The sequence below is a fragment of the Bos indicus x Bos taurus genome, chromosome 7 (genome assembly GCF_003369695.1).
Source record: "Bos indicus x Bos taurus breed Angus x Brahman F1 hybrid chromosome 7, Bos_hybrid_MaternalHap_v2.0, whole genome shotgun sequence".
In the NCBI taxonomy this organism is placed as follows: domain Eukaryota; kingdom Metazoa; phylum Chordata; class Mammalia; order Artiodactyla; family Bovidae; genus Bos; species Bos indicus x Bos taurus.
The window spans coordinates 48,485,756-48,504,004 of record NC_040082.1 but is presented as its reverse complement, the minus strand read 5'-3'; the positions used below and the strand labels follow the sequence as shown (position 1 = coordinate 48,504,004).

General features: G+C 50.5%; 1 protein-coding gene across 8 annotated transcripts in view; it reads right to left on the bottom strand.

The window, feature by feature from the left end:
* Nucleotides 1-18,249, bottom strand: part of TNIP1 (TNFAIP3 interacting protein 1) — a 44,322-nt gene that overhangs the window by 4,557 nt on the left and 21,516 nt on the right. For 6 of the 8 annotated variants that reach the window (XM_027545924.1, XM_027545922.1, XM_027545927.1 and 3 more), the window contains 9 exons: nucleotides 16,232-16,423; nucleotides 13,421-13,515; nucleotides 11,796-11,916; nucleotides 9,100-9,159; nucleotides 7,902-7,991; nucleotides 6,178-6,243; nucleotides 5,885-6,016; nucleotides 3,476-3,604; nucleotides 931-1,059 (listed from right to left, as the gene is read on the bottom strand). In XM_027545924.1, coding sequence (XP_027401725.1) covers nucleotides 931-1,059; nucleotides 3,476-3,604; nucleotides 5,885-6,016; nucleotides 6,178-6,243; nucleotides 7,902-7,991; nucleotides 9,100-9,159; nucleotides 11,796-11,916; nucleotides 13,421-13,515; nucleotides 16,232-16,423 — 1,014 coding nt within the window. The remainder of the gene's footprint in view (nucleotides 1-930; nucleotides 1,060-3,475; nucleotides 3,605-5,884; nucleotides 6,017-6,177; nucleotides 6,244-7,901; nucleotides 7,992-9,099; nucleotides 9,160-11,795; nucleotides 11,917-13,420; nucleotides 13,516-16,231; nucleotides 16,424-18,249) is intronic. The other 2 variants (XM_027545925.1, XM_027545928.1) reach the window with 1 other exon arrangement.

Genomic DNA, 18,249 nt, shown 5'->3' with positions numbered 1-18,249 from the left:
CCTACAAACGTCTCCCGAGGCTCTGGGGTGGGAGCTGGCACCCTGGCAGGGCAGGGGCGTGCGGGGCCCTGTCTCTGCAGTGTCACATCCTCACTGCACATCAGTGAGAAGCTGACCAGGCTCGGGACGCTTTAGAAGGATCCGAAGCACGACAGCAAATAGCACAGAAGCATGTGCGAGAACCAAAGCCTTCTCAACGTTCTTTAGTATTAATTAGTATTAATTTCCCTTAAATAAAGGGACAGAGGACTCAAGCACAAAGCCATGATCAGGCAGAAGTATCTAGCTAAAGTTTAACAACACAGTTTTGCCTTTACTGTATTGATTGCTTATAGTTACTTTCTAATTATGACAAATAAAAAATGGTTTTCCCATTTGCAGGAGAAATCTAAAGTTCCCTTTTAAATATGTTTATTGAGTTTATTTAAACATATGCTTTCATGACATACACACTATTGTACATAAAGAGATAACTAATAAGGATCTACTGTACAGCACAGGGAACTCTACTCAATACTACACAATGACCTATATGGAAAAGAACCTGAAAAAGAGTGGATATATGTATAACTGATTCACTTTTCTGTACAACAGAAATTAACAGAATATAGTAAATCAAATATAGTCCAGTAACAGTTCATTTTTAAAACATAAATTTAAAAATTTTGTTTTCAAAATATTGGGGAAATAATAGCAGAGCTGGGGCATAGAAACGTTTCAATCATGACAGTGGTAGAGGAATGACCTAGATAGGGATACACTGCTGGCAAGGATAAACCTATAGCAGACAGGAGTCCTGGCCAACGGCCAGACAGGGGCCTGCAGATTACAGCTTGCGTGACTCAAGGTCCGTCCTAGGCCCTCAGGGATTCTCCAACTCCCCAGCTCCAACTGGGCACCACCTACCAAACCCGTTCCGCTCAACCTCACCTGCTGTTTCAGCAATTCGTTCTGCGTGAGCAGCTCCTGTTTCCTTAGCAGGCCTCCAGCTCCTTCTGGGCTCCCGAATGCTGTTGGAGAGGACGGGGAGGCCTGAATGCTCAGTGCTTCCTCCAGGGCCTGGAATCAGGAAGAAAGGAGATGGGTCCATCAGCAAAAGCCCTGGGAAGTCAGGTCCCATTGAAAGGGTCAGGCCCCACTGAAAGACCCCGATCATGATAAGGATAATAATAATAACCACCACTATTTAATAAATGCCATCTTATAGATGAACACTATACACACATTTTACTGAATCCTCTCCATAGTCCTATGAAGAAAAATTGTGACCTTCACCCTCATTTCATGGATGTGAAAACTGAGGTTCAGAGACTTGAAGGGATTTGTCCAAAATCAGACAGCTAGTAAGTGGCAAAGCAGGTATTCAAAGCCAGTATGTGCTCTTAACCAGCAGCCTAAACTGTGGTCTTTATGTAGAAGGGAGAAATCTCTCTTTCCCTGAGGTTAAGTGGCTCAATTCTTAGCACCCAGACCTAGAAAGAACACGAAGTCCTTTAGGGGAAGAAGCTCAATCTCCTGGACCTGCCCAGAGATTCTCCAGCTTCCATAACCCATTCCCACCAAGCCAATTCCTCCATCCCCAAGTCTTCTGTAGTTAGATTAGCCTGGATTTTAATTTTGATGTAACTAATATTTTACCTTTCCAACCCTGAAAATGGGCTGAAACATCACCAAATAATATTTTGAGATTTTTTTTGTAAAAGCCCTGTTTTACTACCTTCACAGAATACTTTTCCTTGCATAAACAGTGTGCTCACATTCTCTTGAAAGTTACGCATTAACTGGTTTTCTCCTTCCACCCTGTTAACATGTTGCTTGAGAACTTTGGAACACCTCTCAAGACTGGCCATCCTCATCACAGGCTAGACTTTAGCGCCCTGGACAGCAGGGCCTCTGTTGGCCATGTGACAGCACTGCTCACAGCGCCTCCCTGGACCCTGGGGAAACCTTGCCCAACTTGGACTCAGGCCCCTCTTTGTCTCCTTGACTCCCCCCAGAAACAAGAGGAAATTGCAAAGCTAGGAGTAAATTCAAGGGACTTTCCTGGTCCAGCAGCCAAGACTCCAAGCTCCCAATGCAGGGGGCCTGGGTTCGATCCCTAGTCAGGAAACTAGATCCCACATGCTGCAACTCAGAGTTCATATGCCACAACTAAAGATCCCACATGCTGCAACTAAGACATGCAGGCAAAGAAAATAAAATTGACGTACATGTATTTAAAGCGTAAATTCAGAATGCTCGAGGGAAGGCTATGACTGCACCTCCTCCTCCATCTGTCCCATTTTTCAGATGAGCAGACTGAGGTCCAGGGACAGGGAGAGCCTTGCGTTAGTCATCCTTACAAGTTTCTGTCCCCAGCTACCGCACAAAAACCTGGAGGGCAGTGATCCTGCCTGGGTCATCTCTACAACCAGTACCACATATAACATTCTGCCTGGATTTAGAGCCCCAAGTCCCCCAGCTTGGGCTAGATCATTCTTTTTAATGAGAGCAAGTCCCAAAGCCCCACACTTGGCATCATCAATGCTTATCCAACACCAAAACCAAGTAGAGTCACCCCAGCAGGGCTGAGACCCAGTGAATACAAACTCACAACAGAGTCTACTGTGAGCAGAAAGAGCAGGCAGACAGAACAGGAGGAAAATCTGAGCCTTCGAGAAAGTTTCCTTTCAAAGCCTCTCCATCAGCTCACTCCTTTAACTCCTGCACTAGAAGGTGGACAGGGCTAGCATGATTCCAGCCAGGGTTCAGATGGCAAAACTGAGACTCGGATAGGTTACAGGGGCTATAACTGGGACTAGAACCATCCCCCAGCCCAGGCCACTGCCCCTCACCTTGGCTCAGAGCAGAGGGATCCCTTTACCTGGGCTCCCCTAGCCCTAGCCCAACCCCTGCCCCAGGCCGCATCTCCCTGGATCCCCCTTCTCGAGGGTAGGAACTCAGGCCAGAGCTCACTCCCTTCAGTGAGTTTTTCCTGAACACATGTTTGGTGCCAGGTGCTGGGGGTATGTGCCCTGGTGAAGACGCACACCTCCCAACACTGGATAGGAGGGTGGCTGTCAGTAAGTAATCACAAGAAAATGCCAGAAGGGTTTGAAAGAAGCTGCTGGTGCTTTAGCTATAGAACAGAGAAACTCCAAAGGCTTTAGCTATAGAACAGGGAAACTCGAAGGAGACTCGGGAAGGCCTTCCTGGGAAGCAGTGTTAGAGCTAAACCTGAACGATGAGTGAGTGCACTGTGTGAGCAGTCAGCACATCCCAGGGCCTGCCCAGCTCATCCAGCAGGGCACTCAGCATGCGGGGAGTGGGGCAGAGGCAGTAGAAACCCTGGGGCAGCACCTAGGCCCTCAGCACCCTTACCCTGACCCAGGAGTCACCCCTCCTGAGCTGAGGATTGAGGGTACCGGCCATGGGGTGGGCTCTGCAGCAGGGCTCCGGGAAGCCCTGCCCACCCCCGGACCTTGGCTGCACCCACCTTGTTGAGCCGCTGGATCTCCTTTTCCTGGTACTCCCGCTGCCGGGTGAGTGGGCTCAGCTGGTCCTGCAGGTACTTGACCTTCTGGCGCAGCTCCTTGGCCTCTGCTGTCAGATGCTCCCTGTCGGTCTGCAGGGGACACAGGGCTGGTGAGCAGGGAGCCTCTGCAGGAGGCCCGGACCCCCTGACTGCCTGCCTCGTCCCCGGGTGACCGCACCTCCCTCCCTCGCTCTCACTCCACAGCCCCACGATGCTCATGCACAAGCCCTGTGCAAGACACCCCTGTGAGAGTAGTAATGTCCACATGGTCCTGTCCTCAAGGATAGAGCAGCCCAGTTGAGTGGAAGGCCCCGGGTTCCATCACTACCTCCTCCAACAGCGAGGTGAACCCTTGGGCATTGTCACAGCCTTCTCTGGTCTAAGCTCATCTATCCACCATGGATAAGGGGTTCATAACAGGAGTCACAGATGGGCTTCAGGAGGTCCATGAGCCCCCACACTGAGTGCAAAATTTTGACTTCAATTTATAGAGAGAAAAGCCACAGTTTCTACCAGGCTCACACAGGGGTCTTCCACAACGCACAGAAAGTGATGTGATTCAGAGTCTCCAAAGGACCTCTCAGCTCTTACAGTCTCTAAGTCTAGTGGAGAAAAGACCCTCAAAGAGATAAATACAGCATGAGGCGGAAAGGCGTCCTCCACAGAGAAATAAAGTTCTGTGAGGTTAAAGAAAGAACACTCCTGCCGAAAAGAAACCAGGGAAGGCTTTAAGGTAGAAGCCCTGCTTCCATACATACTATGGAACAATCCAGGTTCTTTACCACAAACAGTCACAGCTGGAAAGGCCCTCAGAGAGCAAGTCCTAGCTCCTTTATAGGACTATCCAGAGGGGACTTACCCAAGACTACACTGAGCTAGAGCTAGACAAGAATCCAGGTCTCCTAATTCTGGTGTTCTTCATCCCCTTGCAAGCCAAGGGGAGGGTTTAAAATAGAAGAAGGCAGTATGGAGCAAAGGCCAGGCATACCCACATGAAACTATTTCTCTGTGTTTATGTGTACTAAGAGGCCTGGAAAAATACACCTAAGTGGAAACAGTGATGACCACTGGGGAGGGCCTGGAATTGGGGGTGGGGTGGTAAGGACAGATGGTCTGGGGAAACGCCCAACTATAACTGTTGTGTGAACATGCCAATATTCTACAAACTAGCTGGTGAGATGCTTTCAGCCGGCAATGACAGAGACCAGCCTTGGCTGGGTCTTGTGGGAACTGTTACAGGCTCCCATGTAAGAGGCTCTGGGTCCACATGGCCTGTATGGCCCCGTGTCCCTATCCACAGGGCCACAGAAGCTTTGTTCTGAAAATTCCACCTTTCCCCCAGCTGACCAGGAAGAGCATCAGATGCCAGGAACTTAGCCCACCCACTGACGGGAGCCAGGGCCAGGCCGACTGCCCCAGCTGTGACTGTGCTCTCATGAGAAAAGACTGGCAGTGTCCCCCATAACACACATCCCCAGGGACAGGGCGGTCACCAGGGCAGGCTGACTGCTTGGAGAAGGCCCCTGCTGATGGGAGAGAACTCTGAAATGCAAACCATGTTGGAAATGGCCATTTCTAAGTCAGGCAAAAGCAGCCTCTGCCTAGTTCTCATGAAGTTGAAAACATGGTGATACAAAATCTCCAAGGAGCCTGGGTGTCAAATGGCCTTTCCTCTTGAAGATGCCCTAGGATCAAGGCCTTGGCTGGTGTCAGTCACACACACACGGGTCAGATGCTCCTTCTTCAGGGGACTGTTCCTGCTCCCCAGCACACACCCCCCGAATGAACCTGATCTCCCTTCATGTTCTCTCCCTGTACCTTCTGTGTTGTACTTAACACACGTTTACTCATTCACTTCTGTAATTAGATGTTCTACGTCTCTTCCCCCAGGGGCGGGGTTGGCCGTTCACTGCTGACTCCGTTTACCCAGCTGCGCCTGGCGCGTCGCTGTTGAATAGTGACCGGATGAAGGACTAAAGGAAGCTCTAATGCTGGAGCCCCTCCCCGACAACAGCCATCACCACTGTGCAGGTTCCACGGCACCCACCCCCATCGAGTGTACTAGCAGGCCTGGGGAATCTTTTCACGTTTTGTGCTTCCCTGTACAGTTCCCTAGACCATGAGACTTTAACAAAAAGCTCTCCGTATGAAAAAATAAAAAAATGAAAAACATACCTAATCCAATCTCAATTTTCAGATGGGAAACTGAGGCAGAGCTCAGGAAAGCGCTTTTGCCTCAGGCCACACAGTCCTTGAGTACCAGAGTCAGAGAGGGAACTGGGTCTCCCAACCCCCACCCCCAGCTCCTGGCTGATGGGGAGGAGAGCAGGCCTCTGGAGCTGAGTTTGCGAGACCCACAGTCATACTTGCCTCCTCCATTTCTATCTTGGACTTGGCCAGGAGCAGCTTGCGGTCAAAGTCACGCTGCTTCTGCTCCCGCTCAGCCTCCAGGTCAGTCACCTGCTTCTGCAGGTCCGCCAGCTTCTGTCGCAACTCCGTGATCTGGGAGCAGAGGCAGGAGAGAGGGAGGGTATGAGGGCCAGGGTGGACACATACAGACCAAGGCTGTGGCGAGGCAGCAGCATGCGTGGCGCTGAGGATGCCCTGAGAGACCAGTGGAGAAGCAGGGGTGCGGCCTGGAGTTCCCATCACCCTCACAATACCTTCTGCTCGTACTGCTGCTTCATGGACCGGAAATGCTGGTCCCATTGCTTGTTCACTTCCAGCAGCTGTGGGGGAGAGACTGGGGTTATCAGGAGATTAGCAGAGGACCAAAGAGAGCCAACGCCACCACCACCAGCTTTGCAGGCACATCGTGCAGCGTGTGTGGGTGGTGGGTCCACATGCTGCCTTGATCCTGTGCTTCTCACAACTTTTCCTCAAAGTGAGTCAGCTTTATCAACTGCCACATTTTACCCTCACCAGGAAAGCAAGACTAACACCAAGACACAGAAACAGTACATAATTCTGGTTTAGAATTATACCAGAATTATACCATGGGTGTGGGACCCACACCCATGCAGAGGGCAATTCGGGACTATGTATTAACTTCAAGTTCTCTTTAGCCACATAATTCCACTCTGAAAGAGGTAGCCAAGAGAAGCACTTGCTCAAGTGTGTAAAAAATATGTGTATTAGTGATCATCTCAACAGCATTTATATTGCAAAAAAAAAGATCGAGGCAAACCTGAGCATGGGAAGTAGGCTAAGGAAATGGTAGAATTAAACAGAAAATGGAGCACAGCACAGCTACTCAGAAAGCTGGGTGCCTGATACATTGCCTATGTTCTGAGATGACACTAATTACTTGCCATAATTTTGATATATCAACAATTCTTCAGTGAAGGAAAACAATCCATCATTAAATTAATAAAACAATGGAAAGGGCATCCTTCCAATTCCAAAAACATTAAAATATGATAAAAAGTACTCAGAATTAGAGAATCACAGAGTATACTTTTATATATAAATATAATAAATACCCTCAAAGATACAGCTAATTTTAAGAAAGGAAAAAAGCAATCTGCAATGTGGTATTTTGATATCATTTTTAAAAACATCATACATCAGTAAGTACACAGACAAAATTCAGGAATATGCAAAGAACTGTTATCAACTGTGGTCATTTCCAGGAGGTGAGACACTCCATCTTTTCATAATGAGTATTTTTTTATATTATCTTTGTAATAAAAAATATATATATCTTACAGCAATACAGAAAGAAAACTAAAATGAATATGCGCCTAAACAAAAGACCAGTGGAGCCTAACTTTCAAATGTGCTGGAGGACAAGGGAGGGCAGAGAGGCCCAGGGATTGAGACAAGGGCCTGAACTGCGTGGAAAGGAGAGGCTCAGTCAACGGAGAAGATCAGGCTCCCACCTCTGGTCCAGAGACATCAGGGCGGAACACGCATGAGACACAAGGAAGAGCCTCCATTTCTGGAGACTCTCGGCTGATTGGGAGCAGTGCTACAAGCAGGTAAGGGGTCTCTCCTTCTGTGACAGACCCTTCCTGAACCAGCTGCATGGTGACAGGTGACAGGCTCCCCATTCCTGATGCTGCACTTGCCTCCTATCACAACCTCTCGCCACCACTCAAGGTTCACCATGGGAGCCTTTCTAAACTAAGCCCCCTTCAACAATGATAGGCCATGCCCTGAATGCCATGTGCTCAGAGCGACTCCTATGGGCAGGGGGACTGATTACGAGACAAGAGCCCAGAGCAAGGCAGCATGTCTCATCCTTGGGCAGATGGTTCAGTGGTCACCATGACAGCTCATCACAGAGACCAGTCAGAGCCAGGGGCCAGGAAGGGCCTTTGTCCTGCTGGCCCCGGAAGGGGGAAAGGATCTTCCCTGACCCCCACCACCCCCTCCAGCCACTTACCTCTGTGCGCTGCTGCTCCAGCATCCTCACCTTCTTCTCAGCCGCACCCAGGGACCCCACCTCTGGGATTTTACTTGTCGTCACACCAGCCTGAGGAGGAACACAGAGGGGCCTACAGCAGAGCCTCACACAGCAATTCTCTCGCCCACTCAGTGCTCCTCCAAGGCTACTCACCCCTGAGACCCAGCCTCCTGTCTCCTGCCCCTCTACCCTCTCACCCACCAGTCCCAACCATAACTGAGCCTCTTACATCCACACAGACCATTATTCCCCTTCCCCAATCCTCAGTGGCTCCGAGGCCCTTTTTACCCCCACCCTCCTCCCCATAGACACTTCTTTCCCTGTTCAGGCTCTATCTCTATGGCACTGCCAGCTGCCCTCCCCTCCTCCACGCATCAGCCAAAAGTCCTCTGAAGGCAAGAGTTAACTATTTTTAAAAATACTTTATAAAGTGTTTATTTTTAAAATGTTTTATTAAAAAATATACAAGTAAAAACACGTGTGCATGTGTGATCAGTACATGTATTTCCTTGCTCTGGCCTCTGAGGGCCTAAAGCAGTGTCACTCAGGTAACAATGAGCACAGATCTTGGTTTCTAAATAGCATTCTCCAACAAAAATAAACAGGGCTCCTTGGAGAAGTGGTTAACGTCATGGCTGGGGCAGAGAAAATATAAGGTGAGTATGGAGCAACTTGTGACACTATAGAAAGTAAGGAAGTTTTCAATCATCAGAAGAAGAAGAAAGGCATGTCAAATGGGCATAGGAGACAACTTGGAAGAACTTCCTATGACCAAAGCAGGAAGAATTTGAACAAGAAAATAAATCACGGCGGTGTTGGGTTATAAGCCAAAGGATAAAATATCCTTGAGTCCACATTAATAGAAACAGATGAATAAAAAAATAAATGGGGGAGAAGGGACAAGAAGAATTCCAATTAGTAAACAGAGAAGGAATGAGGGAAATCCAAAATCACCATAAGAAGGCTGTAGTGATAATCACGGCAGTCAAGATCTGCCAGTGTTTACTAAAATAAGTATAAAGAGAAACAGCGCCATTTGCAGTCTCAAGTATACCCTGGAAAATAAATATTAATTACAAAAGAAAAATTAGTCTCTTTATTATGGAGAAACCTGACAGACAGACCCTCAGCCAAATGGTCAAGACTGGGTGTAAATGGACATACTGATGTCACGTACCCTTGACGTGTTACAAGATGTCACTCCTGTGGTCTTCTTGTCCAAATCCACAACATCAGTCTAATTATAAGAAAACACCAGAGGAGCCCAAATTGAGGGACATTCTACAAAATAGCTGAAAGCCTCAAGCTCATGAAAGACAAGAACCACTGGAGCTGTCACAGGCAGAGGAGACTGAAGAGTTGGTACAACTAAATACAATGTGAGATCCTGGATTTGATCCTAGTACAGAAAAAGGGCACGAATGAGAAACAGGTGAAATCTGAACCAAGTCTGCAGTTTAGCTAATAGTATCATGGCAATGGTCATTTCCTGGTGTTGATCACTGAACCATGGGTACGTAAGATGTCAAGGCAATCGGGAGATGGGCACTCTCTGCACTATTCTGCTACTCTTCTGCACATCTACAGTTACACCAAAATAAAAAGTTTAAAAAAAAACTTTTTAAAAATATGAAGCGTTGAGGTGAAACAGCAGGAGGATGTCATCAATTCAGAAATTGAACACCAAAAAAAAAGAAAAGGAAAGAAACTGAACAGCAGTTCTACCTCTAAGGCCCTGCATGATGTAGGCCAAGGTCCACACTCTCAGTACAAGATCAAACAGGACAGGCCCCAACCTCTGACATCCTGTAGGCCTGACAGCATTTGTCCTGGAGTCACTGTCCACATTCTCTCCACTCCTTGCCCTCCCACTGCCCCCCATCACACACACACGCACACACACACACACACACACACACTCCCCTGTGACTTGGCAGGGTTGTCCCGAATGAACTGGTGAGGCTCAAGCGCTCCTGCAGGCTAAGGTCTATAAGTACACCACAGAACCCAGAAGGAAGGGGAGAGGGCTAGGGGAGTCCTCCAGGAACGCCACCTCCTTTAAGAAAAGTGAGAGATGGGCCTGCCCCTAGAAGCCTGATGCCTCCTGGAGGGGAGCTGTGCTTAACATTACCGGGGAAGGAAGAAGAGGGGGGTGCTCCTGGAGATGCACCCTTAAGCTACACAGAGAATGAGTGAGTGTGAATGAAAGTCGCTCTGTCGTGTCCGACTCTTTGTGACATCATGGACTGGACTCCAGGCCAGAATACTGTGTGGGTCCCCTTCTCCAGGGGATCTCCCCAACCCAGGGGTCAAACCCAGGTCTCTGGCATTGGAGGTGGATTCTTTACTAGCTGAGCCACCAGGGAAGCCCCTGTCCACAGAGAAGAGAGACCAAATCTGTCACTAAAAGTGACCGTCAGTGTTCAGTTTACCACTTGCCAAGTGCTAAATCTACTTCACAGGCATCACATCACTGAACTCTCCAATCATCCTCTGAGGTAGGTGTTATTATCTCCATCTCACAGAGGAGGAAACCGAGGTCAGAAAGTTCATGTAACCTGTCCAAGGTGGCAGCGCTGACAAGAGGTGGGTTGAACCTGCATTTAACCCACATGTAACTGCAAGGCACAGGCTTCACCAACACCTGCTATGCAAGCCTCTTATGGTACCTTCCTCCCTGGCAAGGCAGTAAGAGCATCTGGCCTTCCTAGACACCAGTGATGTCAAGGGCTTTGGAAAAGTGAAGAGGGCTGCCTATACACCACTGTGAATACAGAGGAGATCAGGAGAATCCACAAGGCACTCCCACAGGAGGACAGACAAGGCAGGCCCTGATGTGAGGCATAAGCAGAAGAAGAGAGGGGCTTCATGAGCTGTGAATCAGAAGGCCATTCATTCATCAGCATGTCATCCTGTCACCCCACGTCTGCCTGATAGCAGCAGGTGGATACAGGAATCTGGACAGTGTGATGTCACACGGCCTCTCCAAACCTCCTGCCATAAACAGCCATGGCAGTCTCATGGATTAAGAGTCCCTGCCTTGCCTCCCTGACATGTAGAGAGGAAGTCCAAACCAGATAATGAATTTGCAAATCCTGGGTTAATTCTACCTTGTCACATAGTAATAAGGAATTAAGTTATTAGGATAATTATTGCTATTATACAAGTGTGGGGATTGTTAAAGACACTGATGGCTGTGCAGCCATTAAACCTCATTAGAGAAGAAAAATATGTCAGTAAAAAGCTGCTACTCAGCTCTGCAGGAAGACACAGACCAGGCGAGGGGCCAGCCAGCTCCCATGCAGGAACTGGATGTGACCCAGCACTGGGAGCAGCAGTGGGGAGGAGGCAAGTGGGCCCAGGGTATTTGAAGGCCTTGTTGAGTCAGCCCACACCCTCTTCTCTGCATGTCAGAGGCTCCCGGAGCACGACCACAGGAGCTTAACACAGTCCCCTCAGGGGGTCTCTCAACCTAACCTCCTAATTCCACTAGGAGTATCTGAGACATTAAACTGATTCTGGGAGCCACCCTATAAGAGAGACTGACAAACTGGAATGAGTTTAGGGGAGATGCCCAGACAGCACAAATGACTGAAGGAGTTGCAGCTATTCAGCCTGGAGAAGGTATGGGGACCCCACAGAACCACAGTCACAGCCCACAGGCCAAGCGTATGTTCCAGGGAATGGGACGCTCCCTGTGGCTGGCAGCAGAATATGGGCTGAGAAGTGGAAGCTCCAGGGAGGTGGACTGTCAGAACAAGCCAAGGAAATGCTGTCTAACAACTAGAACCTTCCAGCAGTGGGACTGGCTCGCTGCCCCGGAGGCTGGGCACTGGCCATCGGGCTCTGGGGAAGGAGTTTCTGACCACATACCTGCTGCGGTGCCGCCGCCCCCTTCTTGCCTGCGCCTTCCATCTTTGGTGAGCCTGGCCGCCCGGAGGCACCGTCTTTACTGCTGCTCATCAACAACTTCCTAAGTTCCAGGTTTTCCTCCCTGGGTTGGAGGCAAACAGAGAGGTCATACTGCCGGCCCCAGGTAGAGGAGACAGGGCGTCTCAGACATCTCACTTGTCTGAATTGAAGCTGAGTCCTGGGGAGTAAGGAGAGTCCTTGAGACCTGCCCTCAGGTGGAACTACAAATGGCATCCTCACGCCACTCTGCAGGACCTCTCTGGAATTCTCTGATCGTCACCAACAATCCATCCCCAACTATGGGATGTCTGTATACGTGAGATCTTCAGGATACACCCACACTGCATTAAATAACCCTGGACTGGGACATCCTGGTGGTCCAGTGGTTAAGACTCCAGGCTTCCACTGCGGGGTGTGGGCTTGATCCCTGGTCAAGGAACTTAAGATCCTGCATGCTGCATGGTGTGGCCAAATAAAGAAATAATTCTGGATCACACTCCCTGAGAAACTTCCACCCTTTCCAATTATCCTCAGACATCCTGCACAGGGTAAGTCTCAGTTTGGTGCTCAGGTCCTGAGCGCCTCTCCAGCGCTTGCAAATGTCCCGTGTTGACTGAGAAAGAGCAGCCTTCAAGGTTCAGAGCCTTTAGTGGGCAATTCACCAGAATTAATCATCTTTCCATTTTTGTTGTATTTATTGTTGGAGGCATCTTCTATTTATTCCAAGTAATGTTGTTTTCCAGTTACTCTAGTGTAAGTTTTCTTTATAATAATCTTCAGTAAAAACATGATGCAAATTAAATTATTAAGTAAATAATAAAGTAGGTGATAAAAGATACAAGACAAACGGTGATGTGGATTCACGCATGACTGAAATATGGATTTCTTCGTATTCTGTTTGCCAGCTGGGTTTCATGTGAAAATAGCCTCAGTTTCCCTCTGCAGGGTGAGGGGTTTGGCCCACATGATCTCAAAGGGCTGAGCTCTGATGGTCAAGACCAGTGTTTCTCTGGGGTGATCCTTGACCCACTTATATACTCCAACTACAGAAAATGTGCTTATGGGCCCACTGGAAAATGCAGACACCTAGGTCTCGCCCCAGACCCACTGAATCAGAATCTCAGCACAGGAGAGAGGGTGGAGAGTGCAAACTTTCAATGCCTTTCCTGACCCTTGGTGATTCTGACGCACAACTAAGTCTGAGACCAGGAGCCAGCCCAGAAGAGCATTCCCTGACAGTTCTCAGGAAACAGAGCAGGACAGGATGGTGACCAGCAGAGGGCAGCAAAGTCCAGAGCTCCGTCTCCAACAGCCAGCAAGCTGTTGCTAACAGGCAGGTTCCCAAGGTAGGAGTGCACTTTCGTCCAGACCTTCTGAAGCTCTGAAGGCACTTTATACACAAACACTACTCACGGTATTAAATGGACCAGAGAGGAAATACTTGACGAGGAGGACCAAGACACCTGACATCCAAAGCAGAGCTGGGCACAGGGCTCAGCGCTCTCAACCCAGAAATCAGTTCCACACACCACTGCCCGCCTCTCCCACCCAGCTCCTCACACCTTCTCTGTGGGGCCTGGACTTACCGCAGCCTCTCAGCAGCCTGATCCCGCTGTTCCAGGCCCTTATCCAGCTTGGACTTCAGGGCCTCGTTCTCTTTCCGAAGCTGCTCACAGAGCGTCTGCAAGGCAGAGAGAGGGAGATGGGGGCAAAGTAAGGGAAGGAGTGCACCCCAAATGCAGAATGATGCTGGAGGTCGGGGGAGGCACTATAACCACACCACGTCCCAACACGATATCCCCATTGCATGGCCTCACCCAATTCCTCTTGGGACAGCAGGAGTCAAGCCAAAGTCCCACCCAGGCTCCTCTTGGCATCAGCTCCCTCAGGAGCCAGCCATGAGGAGGCCTGACCAAGAGTCAGCCACAAGGCCTTCTGGTCCTCCAAGGTCATCCCTCCCCCTCTGTTCCCACAGCCTAAAATGCTCTTCCACACCAGCTGTCCCCTGGCTGACTTCTACTCCTGCTTCCGGCCTTGGCCTAGATGTCAAACCTCCTCCGAGAAGTCCTCCTTGACTCCCACATCTCAGGTAAGCCAGGTCACCTCCGTTATCCTTGCCCACAGTCTCCTGCCCTCACCCTCCTGGTACCTGTGACAATTACAGCCACAGAATCATCAGTGTCACTACTTTCTTTGTGTCCACCCACCCCACCCCTACTAGTCCACAAGCTTCCAGAAGGCTGGGGTCCCCTCACCACTCTCTTGTCCCCTGCAGGACACCCACCTAGCCCAGGGTCCAGCTCAGCTCAACACTCAATCCCGCTGAAGGAACATACAACCGAATGACTGAACTGCCAAATTAATGAAGGACCGTGAAGATCTGAGTCCTAAGAGACCTAGAGCTTAGGCGATTTGGAGAATGAATGAGGCATCAGAGGGGGGCCGGTTGTGAGGTTGTCAGCTGGCAAGTGGGAAGACAGGGTATCGGGTCAAGACCTCACCAATTTCCAGTGTGGCTCAGGATTCCCTCACTTTTGAGGCACATTTCCTTCCCTTACAAAGTGGAGAAACTGCACCTCTCCTGCCTCCCTTACAGGGCTGCTATGAGGACCTACAAGACTGGGAGAACACAACAGCCTCGTCAGCTGCCAGGCCCTCGATAACCTTTGAGGATGCGTGTTTGAAGTGCTGTGAGGTGGGGGACGTGGAAGACAGGCAGCCAGATTCAGGGCCTCACAGACGGAAGGAAGGGAGTGGCTAACGAGTAACGGTGACACACCAGGTCAGGATGAAACGACTCAATCTTTCAACAGATATCTAGTGAGCACCTAACCTGTGACCCATACACAGTGGGGTGCTCTGCCACTCACCACCTCAGTGGAGCCTCACAGCTTTCCCAAAGCTACACAATTCAGCTTACAAAGCAGAAACAAGCCCCTGCCACACAGAACAGGAGGGAAAATGTTTATAGTGTGCAGGGAGATTTCAGAGCTGCTTGTTTCCACAGCCAAATCCAGCCCCTGTGACAGCCTGGAACTCGACGGTGATCAGACGTGAAGGAGCAGAAAACCATTATGCCTGACTGCAATGCCCAGCAGAGGCCTCATGCCATGCCTGGCCTTGGAAATGCTGAGGGAACCAAGAAACGAATCAATGAAAGAATGAGGAGGGACCTGATTAATCTACCTCCACCCACAGGCTGGGAAAATACACAGGATGCCACGGCCCTGGGTGGGGCCTCCAGGGAACAGAACATCCTGCTTTGGGCACTAAGAGGTCAGGACGAGGCCTCACGTGCTATCCTTCTGGGCAAGAGGCAAATACCCTGGGCACAAAGAAGATCGAGAGAGGTCATCATGAAGGTCACTATCTTCCCTCAAAGTGGCTAAGAGAGCTCATGTGCGAGTCCATCTGTTCGTTCATTCATTCATTTACCAAATGCACATCCTGCACCAGGAAGTGCCAGACAGGAGCAGTGGTGGACATATCCAAGGCGCTGCCCCTTTTGTGAGGCCTACATTCTAGCAGGGAGCATAGGGAAAACAAATACAAAGAAACCACTTAATAAAACTATTACAAACTATGCTAAGAGCTAAGAAGGAAACAAACAGGAACCTGACAGGAAAATAAGGGATGGGGCTTCCTGGAGGCCCAGTGAGTAAGACTCTGTGCTTCCAGCGCAGGGGCATGGGTTTGATAACTGGTCGGGGAACTAAGATCCTGCATGCCGCACAGCATGGCCAAAAAAAAATCTGAAAAAGAATATGTGTGTGGGTCTGTGTGTGTGACAATCACTCTGCTGTACACCTGGCCTAGGAAGGAAATATAACTTCATTCTCACAGCACAGGGAAGGTTATGAAGGGGAAGCCTCCTCCACTGGGGAGGCAGGCTGGGATGGTAGTTAAGAGCATGGACTTTGGAATAAGACATAGAGGTTCAAATTCTAGCTGTACCATCTACTAACTGGGGGATCTTAGGCAAAAAAAAAAAAAAAATCACCTCTCAAGGGCTACAGCCCGCCCTGTGAGGTGGGGATAATGATGCTCCTGCTTCAGGGGGCAGGGCAGTAACATACAAGGGGCCCGTCCCCTCCCTGTCCACACCTGTACGTGAAGAACAAAAGCAAGGATGCTGCCAACCTGCCGCATCCACCGCCTCCACAGTCACCCCCACCATGAAATGTGCATCACCCACCCCACCATTTCCCAATTTCCTTCCTCGTCCCCTCACACAAGTTCCTTACCCCGCTCACCACCTTGAACAAGAAGCCCGAGACGGGTCCCCAGCCATGCCCTCGGAAGTCCCTGTGGTCCCCTGGATGCCCCAGGAGAGCTGGAGGAAGCAGAGGGGGACCACACGGCCAATCCCGGGCCGCCCGCCCCGGGCCCGGCCTCACCTGCAGGATGGAGGTGCGCTGCTCGTTCTTGTGCACCTTGGAGGCCAGCCGGTTGAACTCGAGGGCCATGCGGCCCAGGTGCGTGAAGAGCTGGCTGTGGTCGGGCTCCTCGGCACACACGCTGAGGGTGGTCTCCAGGCGCTGCAGGTGCAGCATCAGGGTGCTGTCCTCCTGGGGCAGGGGGCCCAGCTCCTGGGGGTGGAGGGTGGGGGCGGACCGCTCTTCACCACGGTCTGAGCAGGCCTCTCCAGCCTTTCTCCCTCTGCTTCCCCATTCCTCATGACTCAGTTTCCCCCTCTGATCCCAGCTCAGCCTAGGGAAATTCTCCAGTTACCCAGGTTCCCTGTCTGGGGCTGACTCACAGGGCAGGCCCCAGGACTCCCGGGCCACTGGCTGTCTCACCAGTAATGGAGCCACCTTCCTCCCACACTCTGGCCTCGCCAAGGGCCTCTGGGTCAGTCACGTGTTTATGGGGCCTCAGAATCCTCATCTCCTGCACGCACACACACCCTTTCTCCCCTTCTGCCCCACAGGGTCCCCTGGAGGTGAACTGACTGACACATGAAAGCAGCAAGCCCAGGGAACAATATCCCTCTGTCTACAGCACTGCTGCTTCCACTCAGTAAGGCTTGGCCAGCAGACATCGAGACTGTCCGTCATGTCTGTACCAGCGTCTTCTGGGCAATGGTCCAAGCATTCACCAACTTCTCAAAGGACCCGAGACTCAAAACACACTAAGAAGCATAGCTCTAGAACCTCCCTGGTGGTCCAGTGGTTAAGAGCCCATCTGCCAATACACAGGACTCAGGTTTGGTCCCTGGTCTGGGAAGACCCCACACGTTGCAGGGCAACTAAATCCATCTGAGCCCATACTCTAGACCCCATTAGCCGCATCTATTGAAGACTGCATGCTGACAGCCCATGCTGTGCAACGAGAAGCTACAGCAATAAGAAGTCTGTGCACCACAACAAGCGCTTAGCACCACAACAAGCGCTTAGTTCCTGCTAACCACAACTAGAAAAGCCCATGCACAGCGACAAAGACCCAGCACAGCCAAAAATTATTAATTAATTTAAAAAAGAGAGAATCATAGCTCTATATAGTTCAAAGATACCCAGTCTAGGAGAGAATTAAGATAGGAAGGAAACTATGGGCAAGATAGTCCATTCTCAGAACCGGTCACTCTCTCTCTCTCCTCTGTCTAGAACACAGACTGCCTTAGCTATGCCAACACCATGTCCAAGGATCCACAGGGGTACCTGACAGCTGAGTGTCTTAAGCTCCCAGCTCCCCAGCCAGGCACCTGAGTGCCCACCTTCCCCTGCCTGAGCCCCCAGGCCCCACGTCTCCTCAGCCTTCATTCCCCTGGTGTCCCCTCTGTTCATCCTTCCTGGCCCTGCCTGCTGTAAGCGGCTCTAGCAGGCCCTCCATCACACTGATGCGAGTCACAGGACGTCAGAGCTACATGAAGCCTCAAGGTTCGGGTCTAGAAACCAAAGTGTGGGGAGAAGAAGGCTGCCCAAAGAAGGCTGCTCATGAGTCAGTGGCAGAGCCAGGGCCAGACCGTGGGCTTCCTGATACTCCATCTGCAGTGACTTCCCTCGTCTGAACTCTGCAGCAGTGGAAATGCCCTGAGGGCCACAGCACGGTGTCCAGTGAATGGCTCCCTCATACCGTCAGCACCTCACTCTAACAGGTGCTGCTGCTGCTTCAATTCTGCCTTCATTCCCGCACTGCCTCTTTCCACACAGGGTCTGAGGCGGCCAATGGTACTCTTTTTAAAGCTGGTGACCTGTGTTATCTCTCAGACCTCTCCGACTAGCCTGCAAGCTCCCAGAGGACAGGGAGGCTGTCTTGTCTTTGCTCAGCACAGACTAAGCTCACGGTGGGGCGAAGGACGAACCTACTGAGGAGATGAAGTTCAGGGTCATAGAGTGAAATGCTTCCAGAGCAGGCGGTAGGGGGCGGGGTAGGGGCAGGGGAATCGTGCCTCCTTGGCCAGCTTTTCAGAACCCTC